Below are 24,567 nucleotides of genomic sequence, written 5' to 3' on the forward strand. Positions count from 1 at the left end.
CCATGTGACCCGATAGCAGTGACCTCTTCCTCTCACAACGCAGCAGGTACCGAGAAGAAAGGCAAGCCAGCGTGGCAAATCCCCAGAGGAAGTGTGTGGGGCAGTGAAACTCAGGTCCAACTCCCAGAGGATGTGTTGTCTGCATGCGAACATTCTCTGGCATTGGTTACACCAGGCCTCTGGCCACACCAGGGACACGGCAATCACTGAGATGCTGAGGAAGCAGTGGACACACTGAGCTGCCCTGAGGGTCCTGTGAGCTGGTGGGCCTTACCTATGGAAGGAGGCCTTTTGGACGACACTTTGAACTGGCTGTTGCTGGACTGCACTGTGGTGGCTGTGCAGGACACAGAGGACGTGGCTGACGATGTGGCCATCACAACTTTGTTCACTTCCATGAAAGCATCTTGGAAATTGTACAAGCATTTCTTTTTCGCAGTATTTTTTTTCTCTTTGCTCTCAGAAACCGCAGGCGTTTCACCACTAGATGGGGGTGGAAGGGCTTCGGGTCTTGTTTCTGAGAGTGTTGGTCCTAGTATGTCACTCCCTTCAGAGAAGAATGAGACAAGTAAAGCCTCTAGAAATACTTCGCTAAAACCTAAGGGACATCTGTTGACTGAACTAACACTGGGGCTGTTACCGAAGCTGGGACTTCACTGAGAGGATGCTAGTCAATCAGTTTCTCTCCAGGGGAAAAAAAAAAGTCACTGAGCACCTACTATGTACCAATCCCATGCTAGGTGCCTTCCCAAAGTTATTTTACTTATTTTCTTAAAGCTACTTGGTACTATTAGTCCCATCCTAAAGATACAAGAACCTGAGGCTCAGAGAGGCTAAACAACTTGCACAAGGTCACACAGCTAAAAACCCCTTCCATGCAGAGATGTCTAGTGTAGTTAGCTTTTCTGAGCACATGCAGGGTCTGGGTGTGGGGCCACCATGGGCTCTAAATCTTGTGAAGACACAGATAAGTGTGCAACCAGCCCCTCTTCAGGCACACCTTTCCCTGCGCCTGAAATGACAGCTGTACCCGGGCAGCCGAGGGCTGTGAGGAAGGAGCTTGTTAGAGAGGACAGACCCCTTGTAAAGTCAGTACAGCACCAGGAAAGGAACCTACGTCACAGCACTGAGGTGGGTGGTGGCACGACTGCAAGGCCCCTGCTAGCACCACGGGCCCAACACCAAGGCCTGGAGACAAGAGGCTCAGCCGTGCTGGGGCACGGAGAGATCTGTTGTGCACAGGGCCCCAGAAAGCCCGCTGTACTGGAAGCAGCCACAGGGTGCCAGCACTTGCTCTACCCCGTCCAGGCAGTGGGACTTGGCCGGTGGCAGACGTGGATGTTTGGGTCAGGGGGATGAGGTAGAAGGGCCTTCCAGGAGCAGCTGAGGTGGGGGACCCAACTAGCCTGAGGCATCTACTGGGGGACCGCAGTACACAGACACAGCAATCCGCCCAGCTCAGCTCATTTTAAACCTTTAAGAAAGTTTTAACAAGTTCCTTACCAGAAATTGTATCTGGCAAGAAAGTGCCAGGATTCCAGTTCTTATCATTCATCACTTCTGATCCCCAAAGACTTATAAACTTAGAACTGTTCCACTCTGGAGTGTTCCCAAAACAGCTCGGATAAATATGGTCTTGAAGAGACGCATTGAATACCTGATGCTTGTTTGCGGGATTCGGAACAGGGGCCGGCGGTAAACCCTACAAAAAAAAAGGCTCTGATCACATATCAAAATTCACGTTCTGCTTATGTATGTAGTTAAACTACAGACAGATCCCACGATGAACACCCCTGGGAGGTCGTGCTCACTGTGGGCGGTATCTCGCAGAGCGCGGACCTGCCCAGCGGGCACACCGCATGCCATTGCTCACATGTGAACCAAGAGTACATCTTCCCAGCCACTGATGCTTCAGGGAACCTACCAGACTCGAGATGACTCAGCAGCTTACAGCATCCCTCCCTTGGCACAGGCTGCATGCAAGTTGCTCCCAGGGCTGAGTCTCAGCGGACATTGTAAGGATCACTGCTCAAAAGCCAACTTTGGAATCACTGACAGAGAGTGGTAAAGCTCTTCAACTGTGTCTCACACCTGGGCCACGTGCAGTCTAAGAACTATGGATTTTACGGGGCCCTGCTGGGGCAGACTGCTGTCTGAAGGCACCGAGGAAGGGTGGCTGGGACCACACACTCACCAAGTGGCTGCTGGCTGCTCCCTGCACACCCTGGCATCCTTGGGCCCTTCCTCCTCTCAGCTCACACCCCCCAGCCTTTACTACCTGAGCTGAAAACCCCCACGGCTCACCCCCAACCTCCTCCCAGTCTTTTCCCTCACAGCAGCCAGAGTGCGCTTTGGTGAAGGTAAGAGTGAGTCACTGCCTTAGGGTGCACCAAGGTCTTCCTACTGCTCTTAAAATGGAACTTAAAGTCTCTCACGTGGCCTGGCCTATCCCTGTCCTTCCTATTCCCCCAAGCTCCTGGACACACAGGCCTTCCCTTGGTCCTCAAACCCAAGTTCCTTCTTGACCCTGAACTTTCCTTGTGCTGAATCCAGTTTAAGGTTAAATCTAAGGTTAACATCTTAACCTCAGCCCACAACCTTGCTGACTCATATTCATCCTTCAGGCCTCACCTAAATGTCCCTAAATATCATCACTGCCTCCTGTCCTCGCCATACAGCACCTAAGACCAAGGTGGGTTTTCCCGTACAACACACCTAGAATCTACAGATTTCCCCTCTCAGCACTTACCACAGTTAGAATTCATGACATACTGGTTGCCTGCTGGTTTAGTGCCTGCCTTCTCTCAAGCAACTCTCTGGCTCTGTGGCCCCCAGCACCTTGCTGACACAGGCACGAGGCTCCCCCTAGCCCAGCATCCACTGCTACAGGCCCCATCCCAAGAAGCTACAGGTCTGGCACCGGGAACAACGCCTGGGAATCTCATCCTTGGGGGACAAAGAACTGGGCACTAAATGCTGCGAAGTCGAGTGGGAGGGTTTCAGGAGGATTCCCAAGAGCAGAACCCAAGCAGCTGGCTAGGGCAGAGATCAGGAAGGAAGGGCACAGCCCCACGGACAACTGCACCACAGCCAGACAGGCTGCAGAACCCAAATCAGAGCCACTGCCACCTGGCCTCGCCTGGCGGGGGAGAGGCCAGCACAGGAAGCAGTCACAGTAGGGCCTGACAGATGAGGAGGCAGTGGCAGTGGAGACGAGGGGTTTTGGGGCCATCAGGACAATCGCTGGGGCTGTGGGAGCAAGAGCCCGAGACTCCAGTCCCTGGGAGGTGTGGCCAGTGACAAAGTTGGACATGAACACCAGTTCTGTTCTCAGCCTTTGGGACGCACAGCCTGACGGGTTGGGACGCCAGCTCCCCCTTTTACTAGCTGTGTGACCTGAGGCAAATTACTCAATTTTTTTTTGCGCTTTTCTCGTCTGTAATTTGTAAATACCTACCTCCAGGTGTTGTGGTAAGAATTAAATTGGACAACGGGTTCAAGTGTGCAGCACAGTGAGGGCTAAGGGACACTGTCACCACTTTATTAAGACTGGTCCCGAGTCACAGAGTACCCCCGCTCCGCCCGTCTTGGGTGCAGAGTGAAACGGGGGTCCCTCTGCTCAGGCAGTTTGGCACACTTTCCTCAACAGGATCAGAGTGGCAGAGGGTGAGAATGGCGTGGCCATGCGGGCTGTGAAGTAGGAAGAAAGAGAGGTCTAATCTAGTGCTTCCGGCAGGGGAGCTCTGGGGCAAAGAGTGAGGAAACCAGGAACATGGTATTTCCACAGCTACCAGTTCCCACAAAGGAGTGATGAACAAAGAGCTGCTTTACCAGGAAGGAACCGAGGGGTAGTGACAACAAAGCAGAGGGTGGTTTCTCAGGGTTGCAGATTCCTGCTGCGGGGCAAGAACAGCCAGCTCCCCAGGCAGAAGCAGCGGGGGCTTCAAGGGCGTCGCAGAGCAGAGCCAAAGGCAGGCTCCAAAGCACCTCATGGCTTCCTGACGCCCTCCCCGCTCCTGGCTGCCAGCCAACTGCCTTCCCCCCAGGGAGCCGGACTAAGGGCCCAACCCACCATCCGCACAACGTCCAGAGAGCTTGTGCTCAGCGCTCGACCCGCAGCCCAGCATCCCCTCCTCCGCAAAGCCACCCACTAGGCCCCAGGAGCCCCCCTCCCTCTTCAGTGTGACTTCCCTCCTGGCAGTGGCACAGCGCGGTGCTCTGAGGTGCTGACATGACGAGATTGCACGAGCCCTAGGGAGAGGGACCAAGTTCCTCTGGTGTGTGTTTTGCTAGCATGTAGCACAGGACCTGGCACTCAGTGAATGTTCAATAAAGGGAGAACAGACTGAGCTTAGATGGATGAGGGAACACAGCTAGGAAGCTCTAATACTGAAAATGGAAGTTAAATTCACTTCGCCCACTTCTTCAGAAGCCCATTTACTCAGAATGGGAGGTCCCGCTGCAGAGACCAAGTGAGCAAGGGGTTTGTAATAAACAAGCCACATTTATGTGAACGCTTCCCCACAAGATGGGTCCTCAACTTGACAGACGTGGGCTTCCTTTTGATAAACACAGGCCTCTGTCAACGAGACCACCTGTTGGCCAGACCTCACAAATGATTTAGGCACAGAATCAGTCTCTCAACATGTGGACAATGCTATTCAATGAGAACAGATTTATTTCACTCTGCACAAATCCACACGATTCAAGAAAGAGAAGTTTTGAATGGTTCTCTGCCTTAAGACATAAGTCATTCACAGAAAAGTAAAATTTCTGCTTTAACGCAGAGCTTGGACAAACACACTGACAGATGCCTTCTGAACACCTTGGGAGTCTACACGGGAGCTGGGAGAGCCAGGCTCCACCGCACACCACCAAACCTCCCCAGATTCCTGGAACATGGTTGCCAAACACAGCAAGCTGAGGGGGCGAAGGACCAAGTCAGGGCATATGTGTGTGGGGGTGGTGGTGGTGGCTGACAAGCACATCCCACTGACCAGGAAGCTGGACGCATGACTCTTCTGCTTTTTCCAAAGTTCTTCAGGACTCTTGCCAGAGACGGTAAAGAGGCAAGAGCACCACGTTTGTTTTGGTCTTGCTATTTCTCAAGCCAGAAGAACTGAGACTGCCTCCAAAACAAAATACAGATTTGAGATCACAGTGGGGCCCTGACCACCGTCTGTCTCTGTCCCTGTTTCCCACCCCTGTTTTTCCCCCTCCAATTCCAGCCTGAACTTAGACTTGCCCCACGTCTGACTTCATCACTTCTGCAATGGTTGCGCCTCCCTCAGGGCCCAGAGCCACACAGGAGCCAGTCTGCAGCTCCACTCAACCTGAACTCACTGAGGGCCAGAATGTGGTGACCATTTTCAACAAAACTCCCCATTCTCCCAGTGGAGTGTTCAAGACACCCCTCTACCTTCATTACTAGGACATTTCCTACATGATGACTGCTTCAGAACTCAGTTTCTAGATGGCAACAACACAGACTTGGGAGCTGGAATACTTGGGTTTCCAAACCTGGCCCTGCACTTGTGGCCCTCTGCTCCTGGGCCATGTGGGTCAGTGGCTGGGAATGTGACCTATGAATGAGAGGGGACAGGGGTGGGGATGGGAGCGTGGCCTAAGAATTCACGTGGGCTCTTCCCTCTGAGGCTGTGCGGTACCCCTCTGCTTGGGCTCTGTCCAGGAAGGGGGACACAACACTCTACACCTTTGTAACAAGGTGCTGAACCCTAGATAAAGCTAGGGAAATCTTTCACAGAACTCATCAGAACATGGTGAGGAAAAACGGCCAGGTGGAGGTGTAGGGAAGGGAGGACTGCCATGAAGAAGCACACACCATCGTCACAGTGATGGGGGCAGACTCATGGTCCCATAGGAGGCAAGAGAGCTTGAGGTCACAGGTGGGGCAGCACTACACTGGTACCTCAGCCCCTACCTGGGGCCTTGTGGTTCTCAGAGTAAGCTGAACAAAACATACCTCATGAAAAATCACTGTACATCCAAGGACACACACCCACAGGAGCAACCAAAAAAAACCCAGATTCAGATCCTCAAGATTTCATTCAAAAAGAGAACTATGTGTAAAATGCTTAAAGAAAGAAAATGTGATCAAGGAACAAGAGAACACAAAAAGTTGCTAATATACATTAAAAATAAATTAAGCTTACAGGTAAGAATCATAGCAGGAATTAAAAAGTCAGACTTAAGTAGTAGGTGAGACATATCAGAGTCACTTAAGTGGAAGGCTGATGCAAAAGGGCTCTCTGGACAGACCAAGGGGTGAGGGGTGAGAAGACAGGTGTGGGACACAGAGCAGGGCAGGCAGGCTGGCTGCAAGCAGACAGCATCACAACAGACGAGGGGCATGAAGATAAAAAGGGCTCAGCATCATCAGACATGGGTTCAAAATGATGAAGATGATGAGGCCTCCAACTGAAAAAGCACACAATAGGGGCATCTGGGCAGCTCAGCTGGTTGACTAGTGGTTTCGGCTCAGGTTATGATCCTGAGGTTGAGGGACTGGGCCCCACACTGGGCTCCATGCTCAGCAGCGAGGCTGCCTGGGATTCTTTCTCCATCTCCCTCTGTCCCTCTGCTCACTCACTCTATAGTGCATACATAAAATCTTTAAAAACTAGCACACAATGTGCAAAAACACATGTGATGTGAGCAGTGAGAGGGACTCTCTAAAAATGAATAAAGAAAACTAGAAATAACACTGAAAGAAAACAAAGAGTGCTTCTGATGAACAGATCATCAGTGGACAGGGCATAGCCAAGGAAAGAATCAGTGAACATCAAGATAGGTCAACAGAAACTCCTTAAACTGAAATGCAAAGAGAAACAAGAATTAAAAAAAACAAAAACAGGGGCGCCTGGGTGGCTCAGTGTGTTAATCCTCTGCCTTCGGCTCAGGTCATGATCTCAGGGTACTGGGATCGAGCCCCACGAGCCCCGCATCAGGGTCTCTGCTTGGCAGGGAGCCTGCTTCCTCCTCTCTCCCTCTCTGCCTGCCTCTCTGCCTACTTGTGATCTCTGTCTGTCAAATAAATATAATAAAATCTTTAAAAATAAACAAACAAACAAAAACAAAAACACCCACCAAAACTACTACCACCATGGACACGAAATAGATAAAACATCTAATTTCCAAAGATAGTAACAGGAAAGAGAGTACCAGAAGAAGAAAGAGAAAAGATAGAAGTATTTGAAGAAATATTGGCTAAGAACACTCCAAATGACAGACACCAAAATTAATGACAGACACCGAACTACAGATCCAGGAGGCACAGAGTACACCAAATAGATAAAAAAAACCCACTCCCAAATCTACACTAAGGCATTTCATAAAAAAAAGGGGGGGGGCAAGAAATCAAAGACAAAACAAAAACCAAAACCAAAAAACCACAACCCTTGAAAGCAGCCTTGGGGTAGAAGTGGAAGGGGGTAGGGTGGGGTGCCCTGTGCCTCTAGAACAAGGAGGAGAATCACAGAGGACATCTGGTCAGAAACCAGGCAAGCAAGAGAAGAGCAGAGTGAAATTTTTTTATAGTGTTGAAAGAAAAAAACCCCACCAACCTAGAATTCTGCATCCAGTGAAATTACCCTTCAAAGGTGAAGGAGAAAGACCTCAGACACACACACATACACTAAAGACTGAGGGAACTCATCACCAGCAGACCTGCCCTGCAAGAAAGGTGAGGATATTTTCTTTAGGCAGTGGGAAAATTTAAGCTGTCAGAAACCTGGATCTACACGAAAAAAGGATGGGCAATAGGGAAAGAGTAAATACCAGTGAAATGAACTTATTCCTGCCTATTAATTGATCTGAAAGGTAACTTAACTCTGTGTGCAGTTTTAGCAGTAACAACGTACTGGGCCACCGACGAACAGATCCATGAGAACAGCAGCATCAAAGTCACAGGCGACAGGAGGGAGGGATCGGGAACTCTCTGGGAAAAGGTAGCTACACTAACATGAATCAGAACAGTGTTACCTGAAGGGGACTCAGATTAGTTAAAACGCAGATTCTAATGCAACTGCTAAAAAACGTTTTTTTAAAGCATAACCAATAAGCTAAAGACAGAAGATAAAACAATCCAAAAATGTTTAATTATAAGTAGAGAAGACAGAAAAAGGAAGTCTCTGGTAATGAACAGAAAACAGAACAATGGTTATTATTAACCCAAACACATTCAAAATTTAAATATGTCTAGTCTAAATATACAGATGAAAACACAGAGATTATCAGAGTATATTAAAAAAACAAACCCCACCTAGAGGTGTTGACAAGAAACCTACTGGGAGCATAAAGACCCCTGTGAGTTAAAAGAAAGAGATGGAGAAAGAAATATGGTGTTGGCACTCACAAAAAGCCGGAGCACCTGTATTAACTTCAGACACGTCAGACCTCAAAGTAGAAAGATCATCAGGGATAAAGAAGGGCATTCCGTAATGATAAAAGGGTCAACTCCCCAGGAACATGTAAGAACCCTAAATATGTAAGCACTGAACAACACAGTGCCAGACTCAGTGTGACAAAAACAGACAGGACTGCAGGAGGGGGAGAGTTTGCTGTGGAAGCCGGAGACGCCGACAGCACTGTGCCCCGAGCAGGCAGATTCAGAAGCAGGTCAGGAAGGACATCTCAGACTTAGCAGCACCGGTAAGTGACGTCTGAGGACAGCCTGACTCATGTAGCGACAGCAGAGTATGCACGTTTCTCCAGCTCACCTGGAGTGCTGACCAAGACACATCAGCTCTGGCCCCAAAACATTCCTTAGCACGTTCAAAAGAACAAAAGTCACACAATGCCTGTGCCCAGACCATGGTGGAATTAAAGCAGAAATCAAAACTAAAAAGATAGCTGGGAAATCCCCAAATATTTGCAAATAAAATTTTTTGCCAAACAGTTCTAATTTTTATCTAGAATTTCACTACTGGATCTTCTCCCTAACTACTTTTTAACTTTCAAATAACTTGTATCTCAATATATAAATTAAATGTATCACTGGTACAAAGACATTTGAAAACAAAAACGGTCCTCAAGTTATTCTCTAAGTTCAAAAACAAATTTTTCAGGGCATCTGGGTGGGTCAGTTGTTAGGCGTCTGATCCTGGGGTCCTGGGATGGAGTCCCTCATCATGCTCTCTGCTCAGCGGGGAACCTGCTTCTCCCTCTTCCACTCCCCCTGCTTGTGTTCCCTATCTCACCATGTCTCTCTCTGTCAAATAAATAAATAAAATCTTAAAAAAATATTTTTTTTCTATAGTACTCATCCCAAGCATTTTAAGTACTAAGTATTTACCCACAATAGCCAGAGTATGAATTAAAAGAATTACAACTACAATAACATAAAGTCCTAACGGCGACAAATGCCACCTCACCACAGCAAAAATCCCTAAAGGCCTAAATAACACAAACACGGAAACCGCTGAGCTTCACACTCACAGCTGCCCTCCACCATTCATTCAGCTGGCATCTCTGCCTCCCATCCACATGTAGGGGATTCCGCTGATAAGCCTACTCTGACGTAACTGAAGACATGTGTGCATCTCTAGAAAGGGCTTCTACCAACTCCTATGGGGCTGTAAACACACCATGGACTCATAGTATGCAACTAAGTCAAACTAACTCAAATAACACAGACTCAAGTGACAGTGCAAGCTTGTCTAGGGAAGCATTTTTATATCAGATTCAAGAGAAGTATTTTGCCAAATGCATCTCATTTTTCTAAATAGACGTGGCATCTAGCTAATGTATCTTAAAAACATCAGAGGGGGTGCCTGGGTGGCTCAGTGTCTGCCTTTGGCCCAGGTCATGATCTGGGTCCTGGGACTGAGTCCCACATCAGGCTCCCTCCTCAGGCGGGTTCTGCTTCTCCCTCTGCTCCTCTCCCACTGCTCGTGCTGGCAGTCTCTCTCGCTCATTTTTGCAAATACAAATAAATAAAATCGTGAATAAAATAAAAGCATCTGTGAATAGTCCTGACATCAGTAGTAAAGTGACGGAAATAAAAGCTTACTAGTGCATCCTCTGCACTTCCTACCCATGAATCCTCCCCAACTATCTACTGGATTGAAGTTCACAAGGTATTAAATACATTTTATATACAGATAATACTCCCCCCAAATATTTTTCTTCTCTTATACCCTTTTATGGACTACCAATAATGCCCTGAGAAGGGACGCCTGGGTGGCTCAGTTGGTTGAGCAGCTGCCTTCGGCTCAGGTCATGATCCCAGCGTCCTGGGGTCAAGTCCCACATCGGGCTCCTTGCTCCGCAGGGAGCCTGCTTCTCCCTCTGACTCTGCCTTCCACTCTGTCTGCCTGTGCTCGCTCTCACTCTCTCTTACAAATAAATAAATAAAATCTTAAAAAAAAAAAAAAAATACCCTGAGAAAAGGCCAAAAGTCTGGGGGAGAAATCAATTTTTAACTGAACGTCCCAATAGCTTTTTGGAATAATCAGTTTCACTACTTTACTTGAAGATGTTTAGGAACTGATTCTTCAACAGAAAAACATTAAACAGAACATTCTCTACTCTCTCCTGGAGGTGGCTCCCAGGAGCTAGAAGGCAGCTGTATTCAGGTAAGAAAAGAATGGACAGCCTCCCAACCATACACTCACCCAGAGGGAAAAAGGCTAGAGACAAGACAGACCATGGAGACAGCCTGGCTTTGAGTACACAACGGAAAATCCTCCTTCAAATAAAGCCGTCAATAAATGTCCAAACTAAGCGACATACAATCTAACAAAATTCAAGCACTGCATCAATGTGGCAGTTACCAAGTACTTATTGCAACAGAACGTGACAGACTGACTTTATTCTATTCTAAACCAGTGGTTAGGTGCCCCTTCCCAGCAAACAAATAGCAAAGCCCACTGATAGGCTACACACACCCTACTTCATAGCAGATGCCCCGTGGGGAAAGAAAATGTTCATGTAGTCTAAAAAAGCCTCTTCCATCCCATGTTGTCCTCCCTTCTCCCAGCTGAGAATCACTGTTTTAAAGAATATATCTGGAGAGTTTGGGGAAAACTAAAAATTTCACTGTAAAATCTAAGCTATGAAAATAGAAGCATGGGGTTCTCTGAGAAGAACTATGTAAAAAGCAAACCTTTTCTACATGCTCACTCCTTCTCGGAACAGCCTCTGAGCACTGCTGGTCTGGGAGGCCCTTTCCTTTGTGCCTCCAGTTGCTTCCCAACAGCCTGCACGGTGCTTCGACCTTCTTTCGCACTACGCTTAGGATTCTTCCTTTAGTAATTTCAGACACTGAAGAGCCCAGCTAGTGTCAGAGGACCCAGGCTGTACTCAATGTATCCATCTGTGCAACATTACAACAAAGAGCCAGGCCCTTGGGGCGCCTGGGTGGCTCAGTGGGTTGAGCCTCTGCCTTTGGTCATAATCTCAGGGTCCTGGGATTGAGCCCCACATCGGGCTCTCTGTTCAGCAGGGAGCCCGCTTCCCTCTCCCTATGCCTCTCTGCCTATTTATGATCTCTCTCCCTCTGTCAAATAAATAAATAAAAATCTTTAAAAAAAAAAAAAAAAAAGAGCCAGGCCCTAGGAGGCCACAAGCAAAGAAATGAACTGGCGTTATGGGTGAGCAGAGCCGTGTATGCCATTCCCCCAAGTACAACCCATTACACCAACATCATTTGGAAAACTTTACATTCTAGGTAATTCTGAAAGAGTACACCACAACTTTTGTGATTGTTTTTTACAACTGTGAATGTTCAAAATTCTGAGAGCCTAAGAGATTATGGTAAAAGGACATATTTGAGGACCTTCCTACCAAGAGTAGATTTAAATTTGGTCCTAGACATTGCCGATTTATGGATTTTTGTTTGTTACAATATGCACTTCTTGTACAATCTTAGTGACAGGTGAGCTTCCCGGCCCTCTTTGCCCTGACTTACCTTACTGTGTGCGAAGGGGGGCGCCGTATACAAGGTGGGGTGGATGAGAGGGCGGGGCAGGTGCGGGACGGCGTGCAGAGGCACATGTCCATGGATGTGGGGGTACAGATGCAGGGCAGGGTGTGTGGGCTTCTCGGGGCTTAGGAATTGATGGCCTGGGGGAAGGGCTCCTGCGGTCATCGCTGATGCCGTCAGTCCGGAAGCTTCTTGCTTACAAACATGACATTCACAAGTGTTTGCAGCTTGTTCAGCCTAAAAGGAAAGAAAAAAAAAGACTGGTGTGAATTAAACTAATATCAGCCACATTCTGTTGACCTGGGCTCCTGTGACACCTGGAGTTGTCCAAAGCCCTCCTTGTAAAGTACAGAAGGGACCCCAAGAGCCTGGGATGAAGGGGACCTGTGGAGAGAAGAGACGAACAACTCACGCCCTGGCTGGGTGTCAGCTCAGGTAGCAATCACACCCATCTGCGCCTGGGCCTGTCTGTGCAGGGACAGGGGACCAGCAAGGGTGGCTTAGGGGAGGGGGAGTGAAGAACTGGAGCCCAGGAGGACAGAGCACTGGCGTGGGCGGGGATCCCATGGCTCAGGAGTGGTTCCACCAAGATGCTGCCAGACGAGGCACCAGAGATGGGACTCAGCAAGGGTGAAATGAAACAGTCAGGGTAGCTCCTCTCCCTCAAAACAACGGTAAAACTGAATGCGATTGTCAAAGCAATCATTTGAGGATCTGAACAACCAAGGGAAACAGCAAATCCAAAAGCATTTATTCATGCCAATCTGCTAGAATGTAAGAGCAGCAGGAGCCTGGGGGCACCTGGGTGGCTCAGTGGGTTAAAGCCTCTGCCTTCGGCTCAGGTCCTGATCTCAGGGTCCTGGGATCGAGCCCCACATCGGGCTCTCTGCTCAGCAGGGAGTCTGCTTCCTCCACTCTCTGTGCCTGGCTATCTGCCTCCTTGTGGTCTCTGTCTGTCAAATAAATAAATAAAATCTTAAAAAAAAAAAAAAAAGAAGAGCAGCAGGAGCCTGGCCTTTCTGCCTGGGGCTCTTCCCATTCCCAACAGCTCTTAAAAAAACAAACTAAAAAGACCAAAGAATCAACAGCAGATTTAAACGGGTACACTAAAAATTTTAATACAAAAAAGAGAGTAAAGGGGGAACAGAGGAACAAAAAACACCAAACCTACGGAAACAAAGTGGCAGCTGCACGTGGCACAGCCATCGTGACTGACATCAATGCCTCCAGACAAAGGGCAGAGATTGACGGACAAAGTACAAATATAAAACCCAACTAAAGGGTTCAAACACAAATCTTAAACTCAAAGATACAAAGAAGCTGAAATTCAAAGGATGAAAAAATAGATACCATGCATACAGTAACCCTCCGGCTGCCGGAGCGACTCCGCTGGTGGGATGAAATGCTCTCTTAGATGAGAGAATCTAGCGGAGAAGCATCTCATAATGACTAAAGAGTCGACGTGTATCAAGAAGGGGTAACAATCACACACATACACCGCCAACAACACTGTCCCAAATGCATGAATTTGGCTCATCTGAAAAGGGAATAGACACTCTAGCAGTGATATGAATACGTCAGTATGTCTCTCAGGAATTTTTAGAACCATGCAGAAAATCAGGAAAGATTCAGAGAATTGGAATAACACTATCAATTTGATGAAACTTTTATTCATAGGACACACCATCTAACAAGAGCAGAACACAAATTATTTTCAAGTATACATAGAACATTATGTAGGACAGACTAGATGTCAGGCCATCAAACAGGTCTCACTATATTCGGAAGTCCTAAAATCCATAACCTAAACTTAGAGTCAACAAGCTAGACAGGGAATAACAAACTAAACCCAAAGTCAATGGAAAGAAATAATGGAGATTAGAACAGAAATCAATGAAATAAAGAGAAAAACAAAAAATTAATAAAACACCCCCCTTTTTTTACAGAAATTGGTAATTCTTTAGCCAGACTGAAGGTTTAAAAAAAAAGCAGACAAAATTATCCAACTAATGAATTAACATCACTCCATATCCTGAGAACTAAAAGAATCATAAAGGAATATAATAAACCACCTGATGCCATCAAAGGAGACAGTGCAGATGAAATAGAGGAATTCCTAGAAAGACATAAAAATTTTAAATTAAAGGGACCCCTGGGTGGCTCAGTTGGTTAAGCAGCTGCCTTCGGCTCAGGTCATGATCCCAGCGTCCTGGGATCGAGTCCCACATCGGGCTCCTTGCTCGTCAGGGAGCCTGCTTCTCCCTCTGCCTCTGCCTGCCATTCTGTCTGCCTGTGCTCGCTCGCTCTCTCTCTCTGATAAATAAATAAAATCTTTAAAAAAGAAATTTTTTTAATTAAGAAGAAATAGAAAATCTGACTAAACCTACAACAAGTAAACAAAATTTTAATTAGTCATTCTAAGTCCTCCCACAAGACCAGGCTCATGGGATTTCACTGGTAAGTTTTATCAACTATTTTTTTTTATAAAGATTTTTATTTATTTATTTGATAGACAGAGAGAGATCACAAGTAGGCAGAGAGGCAGGCAGAGAGAGAGGGGGAAGCAGGCTCCCCGCTGAGCAGAGAGCCCGATGTGGGGCTCGATCCCAGGACCCCGAGACCATGACCTGAGCTGAAGGCAGAGGCTTAAACTACTGAGCCACCCAGGCGCCCCAGTTCTATCAACTATTTAAGAAATCTCAACTTTAGACAAATTTCTTCAGAAAATATAGGCAGAATAAACACTTCCCAACTCATTCTAGGAGGCCAATATTACTCTGATATCAAAGTCAGACTGAGACATAAGGATAGATAACTATAGAACAGTACCTTTTATTAACATGGATGCAAAAATCCTAACAAAAGATTAGCAACCAATCCAGCAATATGCCAAAAGAAAAAAAGTTTATACACCATGACCAAATGGGATTTATTCCAGCAACACAAGGTTGGTTTAACATTCAAAAATCAGGGGCACCTGGGTGGTTCAGTCGGTTAAGCATCTGACTCTTGATCTCAGGGTCATGAGTTCAAAACCCATGTGGGGCTCCACAGTGGACATGGTCTACTTAAAAAAGAAAAAAAAAAATTCAAGAATCACTTGATACAACACACCACAGTAAAAGAATGAAGGATGAAACCACAAGAACATTTCAATAGATTCAGAAAGAGCATCTGGAGAACCCAATATATGTTCACAATAAAACTCTTAGGAAATGAGGAGCTGACAGAATTTATTTCCTCAACCGGGTAAGGTCGTCCTCGACAGATGCACAGCTGGGATCATCCTAGTCACAGACTGGGCGGCTCCCCCCTGGGACTGGGAGCAAGGCAGAGTTGTGTGCTTGTACCGCTTCTCTGCTGTGCTGTGCTGGACATTCTGGCCAGCTCAGTAAGCAAGAGGAAGACGCTGTGTTTCCAGACTGAGAAGGAAAAAGTAAAATTGTCTTTATTCACAAACAACATGACCTTGCATGTAGAAAATTCAAAGGAATCTAATCAAAAGAGAGAGACAGAGAGAGAGAGAAACCAAAGAATAAATGAATTAAAGCTGCAGAATATAAGACAAATATCTGCAAATCAACTGTATTTCTATGTATTACAACAATAAATTGAAAATTGAAATAAGAAAATATCACTTTCACAGAATTAAAAACATCTAATACTTAAGAATGAATTTAAGAAATACATTCAAGACCCACTGACTAGAAATTTTTTAACTGCTAGAAGAAATTAAAGATGATTTAAGTAAATGGAAAGAGAACAGCACATTCCTAGGCTGACAGATGCAATGCCATTAAGACTGGATTTTCCTCCAAGTGATCTACATCACCTCACAAAGAAGAGAGCAGGCCCAGAGGAGTCTGCTGTGAATTCTATCAAGTATTGAAGAAGTCAATACAATCTCTATCAAAATTCAGGCAGTTTTTTCGTAGAATAAGCTGATTCTAAAACTTACATGGAAACACGAAGGACTCTGAACAGCCTACATAAGCTTCAATAAGGCCCACCAACCTGGGGGACAGAGCCTACCTGCTATCCAAACTTATTACCAAGCAGGTCACACACACCGCGGGAAAGGACCCAGAGGTCCAAGGAGCAGAGAATGCAGAATGCAGACAGAAAATACATGTATTTTGGGGTGCCTGGGTGGCTCAGTGGTTTGGGCTGCTGCCTTCGGCTCGGGTCATGATCTCAGGGTCCTGGGATCGAGCCCTGCATCGGGCTCTCTGCTCCACAGGAAGCCTGCTTCCCTCTCTCTCTCTCTCTCTGCCTGCCTCTCTGCCTACTTGTGATCTCGGTCTGTCAAATAAATAAATAAAATCTTTAAAAAAAAAAAAAAAAGAAAATACATGTATTTAGAGCCCCTCAATGTTCAACAAACGGCTAATGCAATTCAGCAGGTAAAGACAGACTCTGTCAACAAATGCTGCTGGGCAACTGGATGTCGACATAGCAAAAAGCTGAACGTAGCCCCTTGCCTCATACTGTAAGGAAAACTGAGTCAAATGAACCACACCTTATGAGAGCTAAAGTTAGAAATCTTGCAGAACAAAACAGAGCTTTCTTGGATATAACATCAAAAGCATGATTTGTAAAAGGAAAAATCGAGGAATTGGAATTTACCAAAATTAAAAACTTCTGCTTTTCAAAAAATACCGTAAAACCTAACAGGGACGCCCAGGTGGCACAGTCAGTTAAGCATTGCACCCAGTTCAGGTCGGGATCTTTGGGTTGAGAGATCAAGCCCCTCAGGTGATTCTGTAGGCTAAGCAAGGAGTCAGCTTAGGATTCTCTCTCCTCCCTCTGATACCTACTGTGTGCATGCACACATGTACGTTTTCTCTCTCAAATAGGTAAATAAATAAAATCAACCAACACCACAAAAATACAACTAACAGACATGCCACAGACCCAGAGAAAATCTCTGCAAATCACATACTAATAAAGGACATAAAATAGCATAAGAAGAAGTCTGACATCTCAACAATAAGATGGAATGGGAAATGCAAGGAAGACCGAAATCTCAAGGGGCTGCCATTTCTCACCAGACTGGCCAAACCCCAAAACTACGACATCATCCTCTTCTAGGGAGCAGAGGAGACCATCACACTCTAGACTCAGAGAAGCCACCACTGGTGACCACACCTAGAAACAGACCTACTGAGGTGGGAAGGTCAGATGTATAAGGTCACTCACCGAATAGCATAAAGGGAAGCAAACACAAGTGCCTACCAGCAGGAACTAAAAAGAGAAAGAGAATTCTGGTATGTCCACCTGCTGGCACACAGAGAGGGAAAACAGACAAGGACGAGGAAGTGTGCTCCACACAGAATCAGTCAGGATATGATGCTGAGAGGAAAAGCAAGGGGAGCTGAGTGTGCATTAGTATAAGCCTTGTCACAGAAAAGGGAAAGAATAAATATTAGCATTTGCATATACAAACACTGGAAGGACACAATAATAAGACTGGTTACCTACTGGGACTAGAACTGAGGATGGGCAGGTGCTGAGCAGAGCAGAGGGTGAACAATGCCAGGGCCAAACTTCTTCTTTTTTTCTTTTTTTTTTTTTTTTAAAGATTTTATTTATTTATTTGACAGACAGAGATCACAAGTAGGCAGAGAGGCAGACAGAGAGAGAGGGAGAAAGCAGGCTCCCTGCCGAGCAGAGAGCCCGATGCGGGGCTCGATCCCAGGACCCTGGAACCATGACCTGAGCCGAAGGCAGAGGCTTTAACCCACTGAGCCACCCAGGCGCCCCCAGACTTCTTAATAAAACACCTTTTTGTATCACCTTTCTTGTTTCAACTATGGACCTATACTGCCTATTAAGGAAAATAATTTAGCCAAGCAACCCGACCATCATTTGTTCTTCCTTTCATTTAAGAACTACGTGAGCAGGGTGCCTGGGTGGCCCAGCTAGTTAAGCATCTGCCTTTTACTCAGGTTATGGTTCCAGGGCCCTGGGATCGAGTCTTGTATTGGGCTCCCTGTTCATCCAGGAGTCAGCTTGCTCCTCTCCCTCTGTCCCTACCCACTGCTCAAATGCACACTCTCACTCTCTCAAACAAATAAATAAAAACTAAAAAAAAAAAGAAAGAAAGAAAAGAAAAAGAACTATGTGAGCATCTATCATATAATTAGGAGTCTCTAAGAGAAAACACTCACCTTTTGGAAACAGAAAAACAGACCTCCATCAGAAAAAAACCTCCCTTACAAAATCAACTTTTTTCTGAAATTTTAACATTCCATTATTTTTTTTATTTAAAAAACCCTCCCTTTGCTTCTTTACATACAAAAAAAGAAAAAAAAACTCTCTATGACAGCTAACTGTCTAGAGCAACTCTGGGATGCTGCAAAATCGAGACCGTCGAGTGGATTCAAGCAAGAGGAACAAGATGAAAACAGGGTGAGGAGCCATGTTTGTATATTTTATCAGTGGGCCTCAATCCTCTCCAGTTCTAATCTTTAGAAGCTATTCAAGATAACACAATTTTGCATTCAATAATGCTCATGTTTAGAGAAAATATACACAAAGACAGACACCCTCAGCAAAATATTAAGTTTGGGAAAATGAAATCGTACCTGCTGAGTAGGGTAAGATGGGGGTGGACTGTCCGCTTTCCTCTCCTCGTTCCTGGGACTCCCACTGCCTAGAGCTCCATCTTGCTCTGGGGCTCCTGGCGGCTCCCCGCTGCTCTCGCCGTCTGCCTCCTCATCGTCACCCTCTGAAGAGCTGCTGCTGGTACTGCTTACCTGAGGGGACTTCAAAAACAAACTTCGTAATTTATACTTTTCAAAGTGGAAGAACTAAAACAAACAAGACACCAGATCACCACTTGATGCCATCTCTTGTCACTGTGAAGAAGTGGTGTCCGTACCTCATCTTTCAGGGCCATGTTTTCCCCTCCACCGTTCAGCTCGCTGTGGATTCCATTCATACTGGCCACCACCTCGGTATCATCGTAGTTACTCAGTGGATAAATATCAGCAAATTTAGCTGACAACGGTGCAACGTCTTCATCGTCACTACAACTGAGACAGGCAGAGATGGTCACCACGAGGCTGCTCACCCGGGGATAGGGAGTACGCCACCCACGGAGCCCGACGCTGCCTTTACAGGCTGTTCTGGTTTGCGGGAATATTACACTGAGCACCGCGCACACTTGGTAACATCTCCTGGTAACCTGAACATGGGGGAAAAATACCTGAAAGATTACCATCTGTGCTACACAGAAGAATGGAAAACAAAACACCAAAAGAAGAAAAATATCTGGGCAACTGCCAAAATTTAATCGGATTAATTATTACTGCATTTCCATTGGGCTTGAAGTGCCTCAGTGTACAACTGTTTGCTGCCATTTCCAAGCAGACACAATTAATTTTTTATTAAAATTAAAGGGGGTACACAGAACCACCAAAATTTCAGACATAGCCAGTTGAACAAAACTTTAAAGGCACATAAGTGACAAAATACTAAAAGTTTTTTACTACAAGGCCTGCCTTCGACAAGTCACTCATGATCTGAATTAAATATCAGCTTTAACAAGACATCTAAACAATGGGCAAATGGAAGATTTACTTTAAAAAAAAAAAAAAAAAACTAGTAGGCAAATTTCAAGGCTGTAGCCAATGAAGGACACTTCAAACATAGGCTTTTCTGGTGTGACAAGGGTGGGCACACAGTTTCCACATCAGGGCAGACTGTGCAGGGCACGGACCATTCGTGGTCACCCCACCGTGACCATAAACATGCCTCTCAGTCCGTCTTCAGCTCTGCATACAATAACTTCCAGAAGGAAAAATCCTACAAACTGGTTTACTTTCGGATTTAGCAGAGTGTCCAAAATTGCTCAACTCAGATGTCCTTCCCATTTTTGGAAAAAGAGGGAACACAATATGCCGTAACTTGGAGCTCACCACCGTTAGCACCCACAGCACCCACCAGGCGAAGGCTGCTCAGGTCTCCTGAGGCCCGTGGCACCTGAGGTGATGGAATGTGTGGCCTTGGCCAGCCCTCATACCCACTCCCGAAACATCACCACCTCCATGAGTCACAGATGACATGAGGTGATTGAGTCATTTGCTCAGTGTAATGAAGGCAGGCTGCAGCTCCCCTAAAACCCCCGAGAACCAAATAGCCCTGTGGCACAGAGACTCCAGGCACACGATTCTCTCCAACCGACTTAGTGCTGACACCAAGAAAGAGATGACACAAACCAAAGGGAACAACGGAGGCTTTCAAGTCCTCGCAGTTCATGTTTGGAAGACATTAATCCTAGCTGCTGAAGGACCAGAGGTCCAGCGCAGCCGCAGGCAGTCCCGGCCCACAGACAAAGGTGCCCCAGAGCACTTCCTCCACTGTGCAACACAGAGCAGAAGCCCGCACCTGACATCAGTGTGACACAGTAGCAGGGATGGGCTTTTCCAACATAATTTTTTTTATTTATTTAAACACCATATGTGTTTAATTTCAGTCTGTTTTAGTTAGAGGTTGCCCAACAGCTAGCTGGGAAACACTTGACCCTCCCTCACAGGCCCCAGAGAGAGCACAGGGTATCCAGGTCTAGAAAGCAGCTTGAACTCAAAGGAGTCAAGGCATTCAGGCCAATCCCTTCAGAATTATTTTGTGTTTTGAGACCAGATCCACACTGAGGACTGCAAGACTCTGAAGGAAAGCCTCAGAGTTGTCAGGAGAAATCCAGATGGAGGTGGTGAGCAATCTGAGAGACGCTGAGTAGCCTGAGGCCAGGGTCACAACCCCTCCCATGGGGAACCACGCTGGCGGGCATCGCCTCCATGGGGCTCCTGATACCCGCACGCTCTATGATAAGCAAAATGCAAACCTAAGTTTACCTAAATAAAATAAAGACACACATCCATGTGCAAACTGTCCAGAAGTTTGAAAGGGAAGCCTCAACAAATGACAGGATCACAACTCTGAAAAAACGTGAGGCCACTCACCTACAGTGTGAACTGGCGACGACCGCACAGCCCCCTCGCTCATACAAAATGTACTTCTAGATAATGTGGGAACACGGAAAACAGAACCTTTCAATCGCTTGCTAAAGTGATCTTCTGAGTTTTTAGCAAGACATGGAATAAGCATGAATGCTGAACGGACAATGAGGCGGAATGAACTTTGGGCTGATCACCCTCAAACGAAATGGGAAACATGAAGCCAGAACTGAAGAGACACTTCCCTGCATACCAACATGGTTTTTTCTTTACTGGCATTTATAAATTTACCGTATTTTTTTTTCATGTAATGAAATAGTGTCAAAGTTTGGGTTTACTGATTTCGTATTTTAAAAGTTGCTTAAAAAGTGAAGGATCCTTTTTCTCGAAAAGCACTATAATGATATCCGTACTTCTGTAGACATTACTGTCCATATTTCTCATCATTGGGTTATGTAAATTTCTGAAATCTTATTACAAAGTCACAACTTACAAAGTTGGTGCAGAGCCACTGTCTGTGAGGATGAGTCTGGGATGTTGCTGAATTGTAATGGGAGAGCTGGAGCCTGACCCTGAGCTTGCTGAGGACACGCTAGGTGGACGCATCTCAGAGAGATAGTCAGGAGCGGAATCCACTTGGAGGGGCAGCTGGTGACTGTGGATGTCGCCAGTGACGGGGGGGTCCATGACACCACAAGTGAGGATGTGTGAGAGGCTGCAGTCATCACAAGCACATCTGAGTGGGAACGAAGGACAGTTACCCAGAGAGCCGAGAGAGCTCAGACGGAGCTCTGTTGGGCTCAGCGCCCGGGCCAAGGCTGTGGCTCCTGCAGGCCCGTCGCGCCCACACAACTTCGCAGGCTCACCTTCTCCTGTAGTTACAGTTGGGGCAGTCGGGCATGCTGAGCCGGGATGACAGCATGTGCCTCATGGCATCTGTGAAGTTGTTCTCGCCAGTGACTGCCTTCTTGTTGGTCAGCTAGAGGAAACCATCAAATGAGAGGTTAACTTTGCAAGACGTGCCCCCAGTCAGGTGGTCCAGCTTCTCCGTAATCATGGTACTGGGTGCCATGCTCATTCAGAAGCCAGTGACCACAGTTTCCTAGAGTGGGACAGGGCCGGGAAGGGGCAGACCTGAAATGCATGGCAGCCACCGGCCTGAGTCTCACGAAGGCCAGGGAGCAGGAAGCCCTGGCTGGTGCCTCACCAGCAGACACCCAGCCTTTACCTGGAATCAGCTGTGTGCTCGGTTCTCACTAGGGACCAGGAGCGCAGAGCTAAACCGCAGCCCCCCAGGGGCTTAGACCCTGGAAGAGGAAACCATGATGTGGGAGGTGCCCTGGCAGAAAAGCAGCAGGGCGCCAGGCCCACATAGGGCCCAGAGGAAGCACTGTTGGTAATGCTGTCAGAGGCAAAGAGGGCATCCAGGTCAGGAGCAGAGCACCGAGCCAGGCATCACTGAAACACCTCTGGAAGGCCTGGCTGACCCTGGGCTGGGCAGGAGGGAGTCTTGGGGGATGGGACGGGGGGGGGGGCATGCCCAACAGAATAGCCTGGAGGCACACAGGCCCACACACGAAGAGCTACAGCATTAGATGGCCCATGAGTTAAAAGGCATTTGTGACACAACAGAAGCAGGCAGGTGGGAGGATGGCCAGCTGGGGAGAATACCCACTGCAGGAACAAGGCCTGGCACGTGAAGGGTGCAGATCCAGGAGCTACCTACCAGTCGACAAGATAAGCATCTGGATTGCAGAGAAGAAACCTGCAGACCAGCTCTGGCAACGGGATGGGTGGTGCTAGAAGGGCCATCTGATAGGGTTGGGGGGTGGGAGCCGGTGAGCAAGCCCAGTGTGGGTGGAGACCACAGGGGCAAGGACACCAAAATGGGGGAAGGGACACCAATGACTGAGGAAGGGGGAGACAAAGATGCCAGCTTGTGAAGAAGAATCAAGGGAGTCAAGTTTCCAAAGTCCAGTACCCTGAGCCAGCCACAGGGAGGTGCAGAGGGTTATGGAAGTCTGTAGGGAAGGAGGGAGCGAGCTGTGTTGTCAGCAGCTACATTGAAAGCTCGGCCCAGGTCCATGTGGGGAGGCCTGTGAATCGGGCCTGAGGGGGGCAGGCTGGCTTCCAGTTCTGTGACTTGACGGCACCAGCTGCCTCCGAGACCAGACACCAGGGACTTGGGTGGCTGTGGGCTAGTGTGGTCACTCAATAAATGGGATTTCCTTGAGAAATACAGAAGAGAAGGAAATGGATAAGGGAGACTAGTTAGGAGCAGACCCACAGTGTGGCCTTGGAATGGTGCTTCTCCCCTGCACAGGCGCACAGCCCCCCCATATCCCCAAGCCTCACCTGCTCCTCAATGAATCGCCTCTGTTTGAAAAGCTCCCAGTCCTCCGTCAGCATGCGCTGTTTGGTTTTCATTGTCATCTAGGAAGGATATGCAAACAACAAAACCTTAGTGTCAGCAAGAGCCAGCCAGGCTTCTGCGAAGGGAGACCTCAGAAACGGTGCTCAAGTCACTCCCCCTGCAGATGAGGAAGGCACAACAAAGACTTGTGGTCCCAGCGCTCCACCTCCTTCATGAACAACTGAAGGTTCCAGAGCTGAAGCTGTCCTTGCAGTAAGTGAGCATTCAGCTCGTACTGGCCTATGCGGGAGATAAAGCGTGAAGACGTGTGAGGGAGTGCGTCTGAAGAGCCCTAAGCAGCCTAAGCTGCAGACTGCACGTGACTTCATGCCCACGGGGCCCCTAGCAGAGTCAAAGGCACAGAGACAGCAGGTATAGGGGAGCCAGGGGCTGGAGGACAAGGGGGAGTTAGGAAGGGGGGAGGGCGGGCACGCTACCATGGGAACGGACTTGCTGCCACTGAACTGGACTCTGAGCAATGGTTAAAATGGTATGTTTTCTGTTATGTGTATTTTACCACAATTAAAAAAGAAACCACTTTGAGAGGCATAGGGAATTAAGGATGGGTTCAAGGTATAGTTTTACTCAGGTGGGAGAGGCTATGAATGTTGATGTTTATCTATATGTGTTCTTGTAATTACTGAAAACTTAAGAAAAATTCCTAACAAGAGAAATATGAGATATGTATCTTCTAAATTATTAGAACAAAAAAAAGAGAGGGGGACATATTTAATCCCACAGGCAAGAAAATACTACCGATAAACCCTCCAAAAAAAGAGTAATTTCAAAAAAAAATTCATGCATTTGAAAAAAAATTTTTTTTTTTTTTTTTTTTAAAGATTTTTTATTTATTTATTTGACAGAGAGAAATTACAAGTACACTGAGAGGCAGGCAGAGAGAGAGAGAAGGAAGCAGGCTCCCTGCTGAGCAGAGAGCCGGATGCGGGACTCGATCCCAGGACCCTGAGATCATGACCTGAGCCGAAGGCAGCGGCTTAACCCACTGAGCCACCCAGGCGCCCGCATTTGAAAAAAAATTTATGTAGTTTTTTTTTTAAAGATTTTTAAAAAATTTTTATTTGACAGACAGATCACAAGTAAGCAGAGAGGCAGGCGCAGAGAGAGGAGGAAGCAGGCTCCCTGCTGAGCAGAGAGCCCGATGTGGGGCTCAATCCCAGGACCCTGGGATCATGACCTGAGCTGAAGGCAGAGGCTTTGACCCACTGAGCCACCCAGGCACCCCCAAAATT

General features: G+C 47.1%; 1 protein-coding gene across 6 annotated transcripts in view; it reads right to left on the bottom strand.

Moving 5' to 3' along the window:
- Positions 1-24,567, bottom strand: part of FAM193A (family with sequence similarity 193 member A) — a 167,128-nt gene that overhangs the window by 25,223 nt on the left and 117,338 nt on the right. For all 6 annotated transcript variants that reach the window (XM_059166642.1, XM_059166632.1, XM_059166672.1 and 3 more), the window contains exons 8-15: positions 23,260-23,337; positions 21,771-21,883; positions 21,398-21,640; positions 18,828-18,981; positions 18,532-18,711; positions 11,930-12,181; positions 1,504-1,702; positions 275-547 (exon numbers count right to left, since the gene is read on the bottom strand). In XM_059166642.1, the coding sequence (XP_059022625.1) occupies positions 275-547; positions 1,504-1,702; positions 11,930-12,181; positions 18,532-18,711; positions 18,828-18,981; positions 21,398-21,640; positions 21,771-21,883; positions 23,260-23,337 (1,492 nt within the window). The remainder of the gene's footprint in view (positions 1-274; positions 548-1,503; positions 1,703-11,929; positions 12,182-18,531; positions 18,712-18,827; positions 18,982-21,397; positions 21,641-21,770; positions 21,884-23,259; positions 23,338-24,567) is intronic.

Source organism: Mustela lutreola, chromosome 1 (assembly GCF_030435805.1).
Source record: "Mustela lutreola isolate mMusLut2 chromosome 1, mMusLut2.pri, whole genome shotgun sequence".
NCBI classification, from domain to species: Eukaryota; Metazoa; Chordata; class Mammalia; order Carnivora; family Mustelidae; genus Mustela; species Mustela lutreola.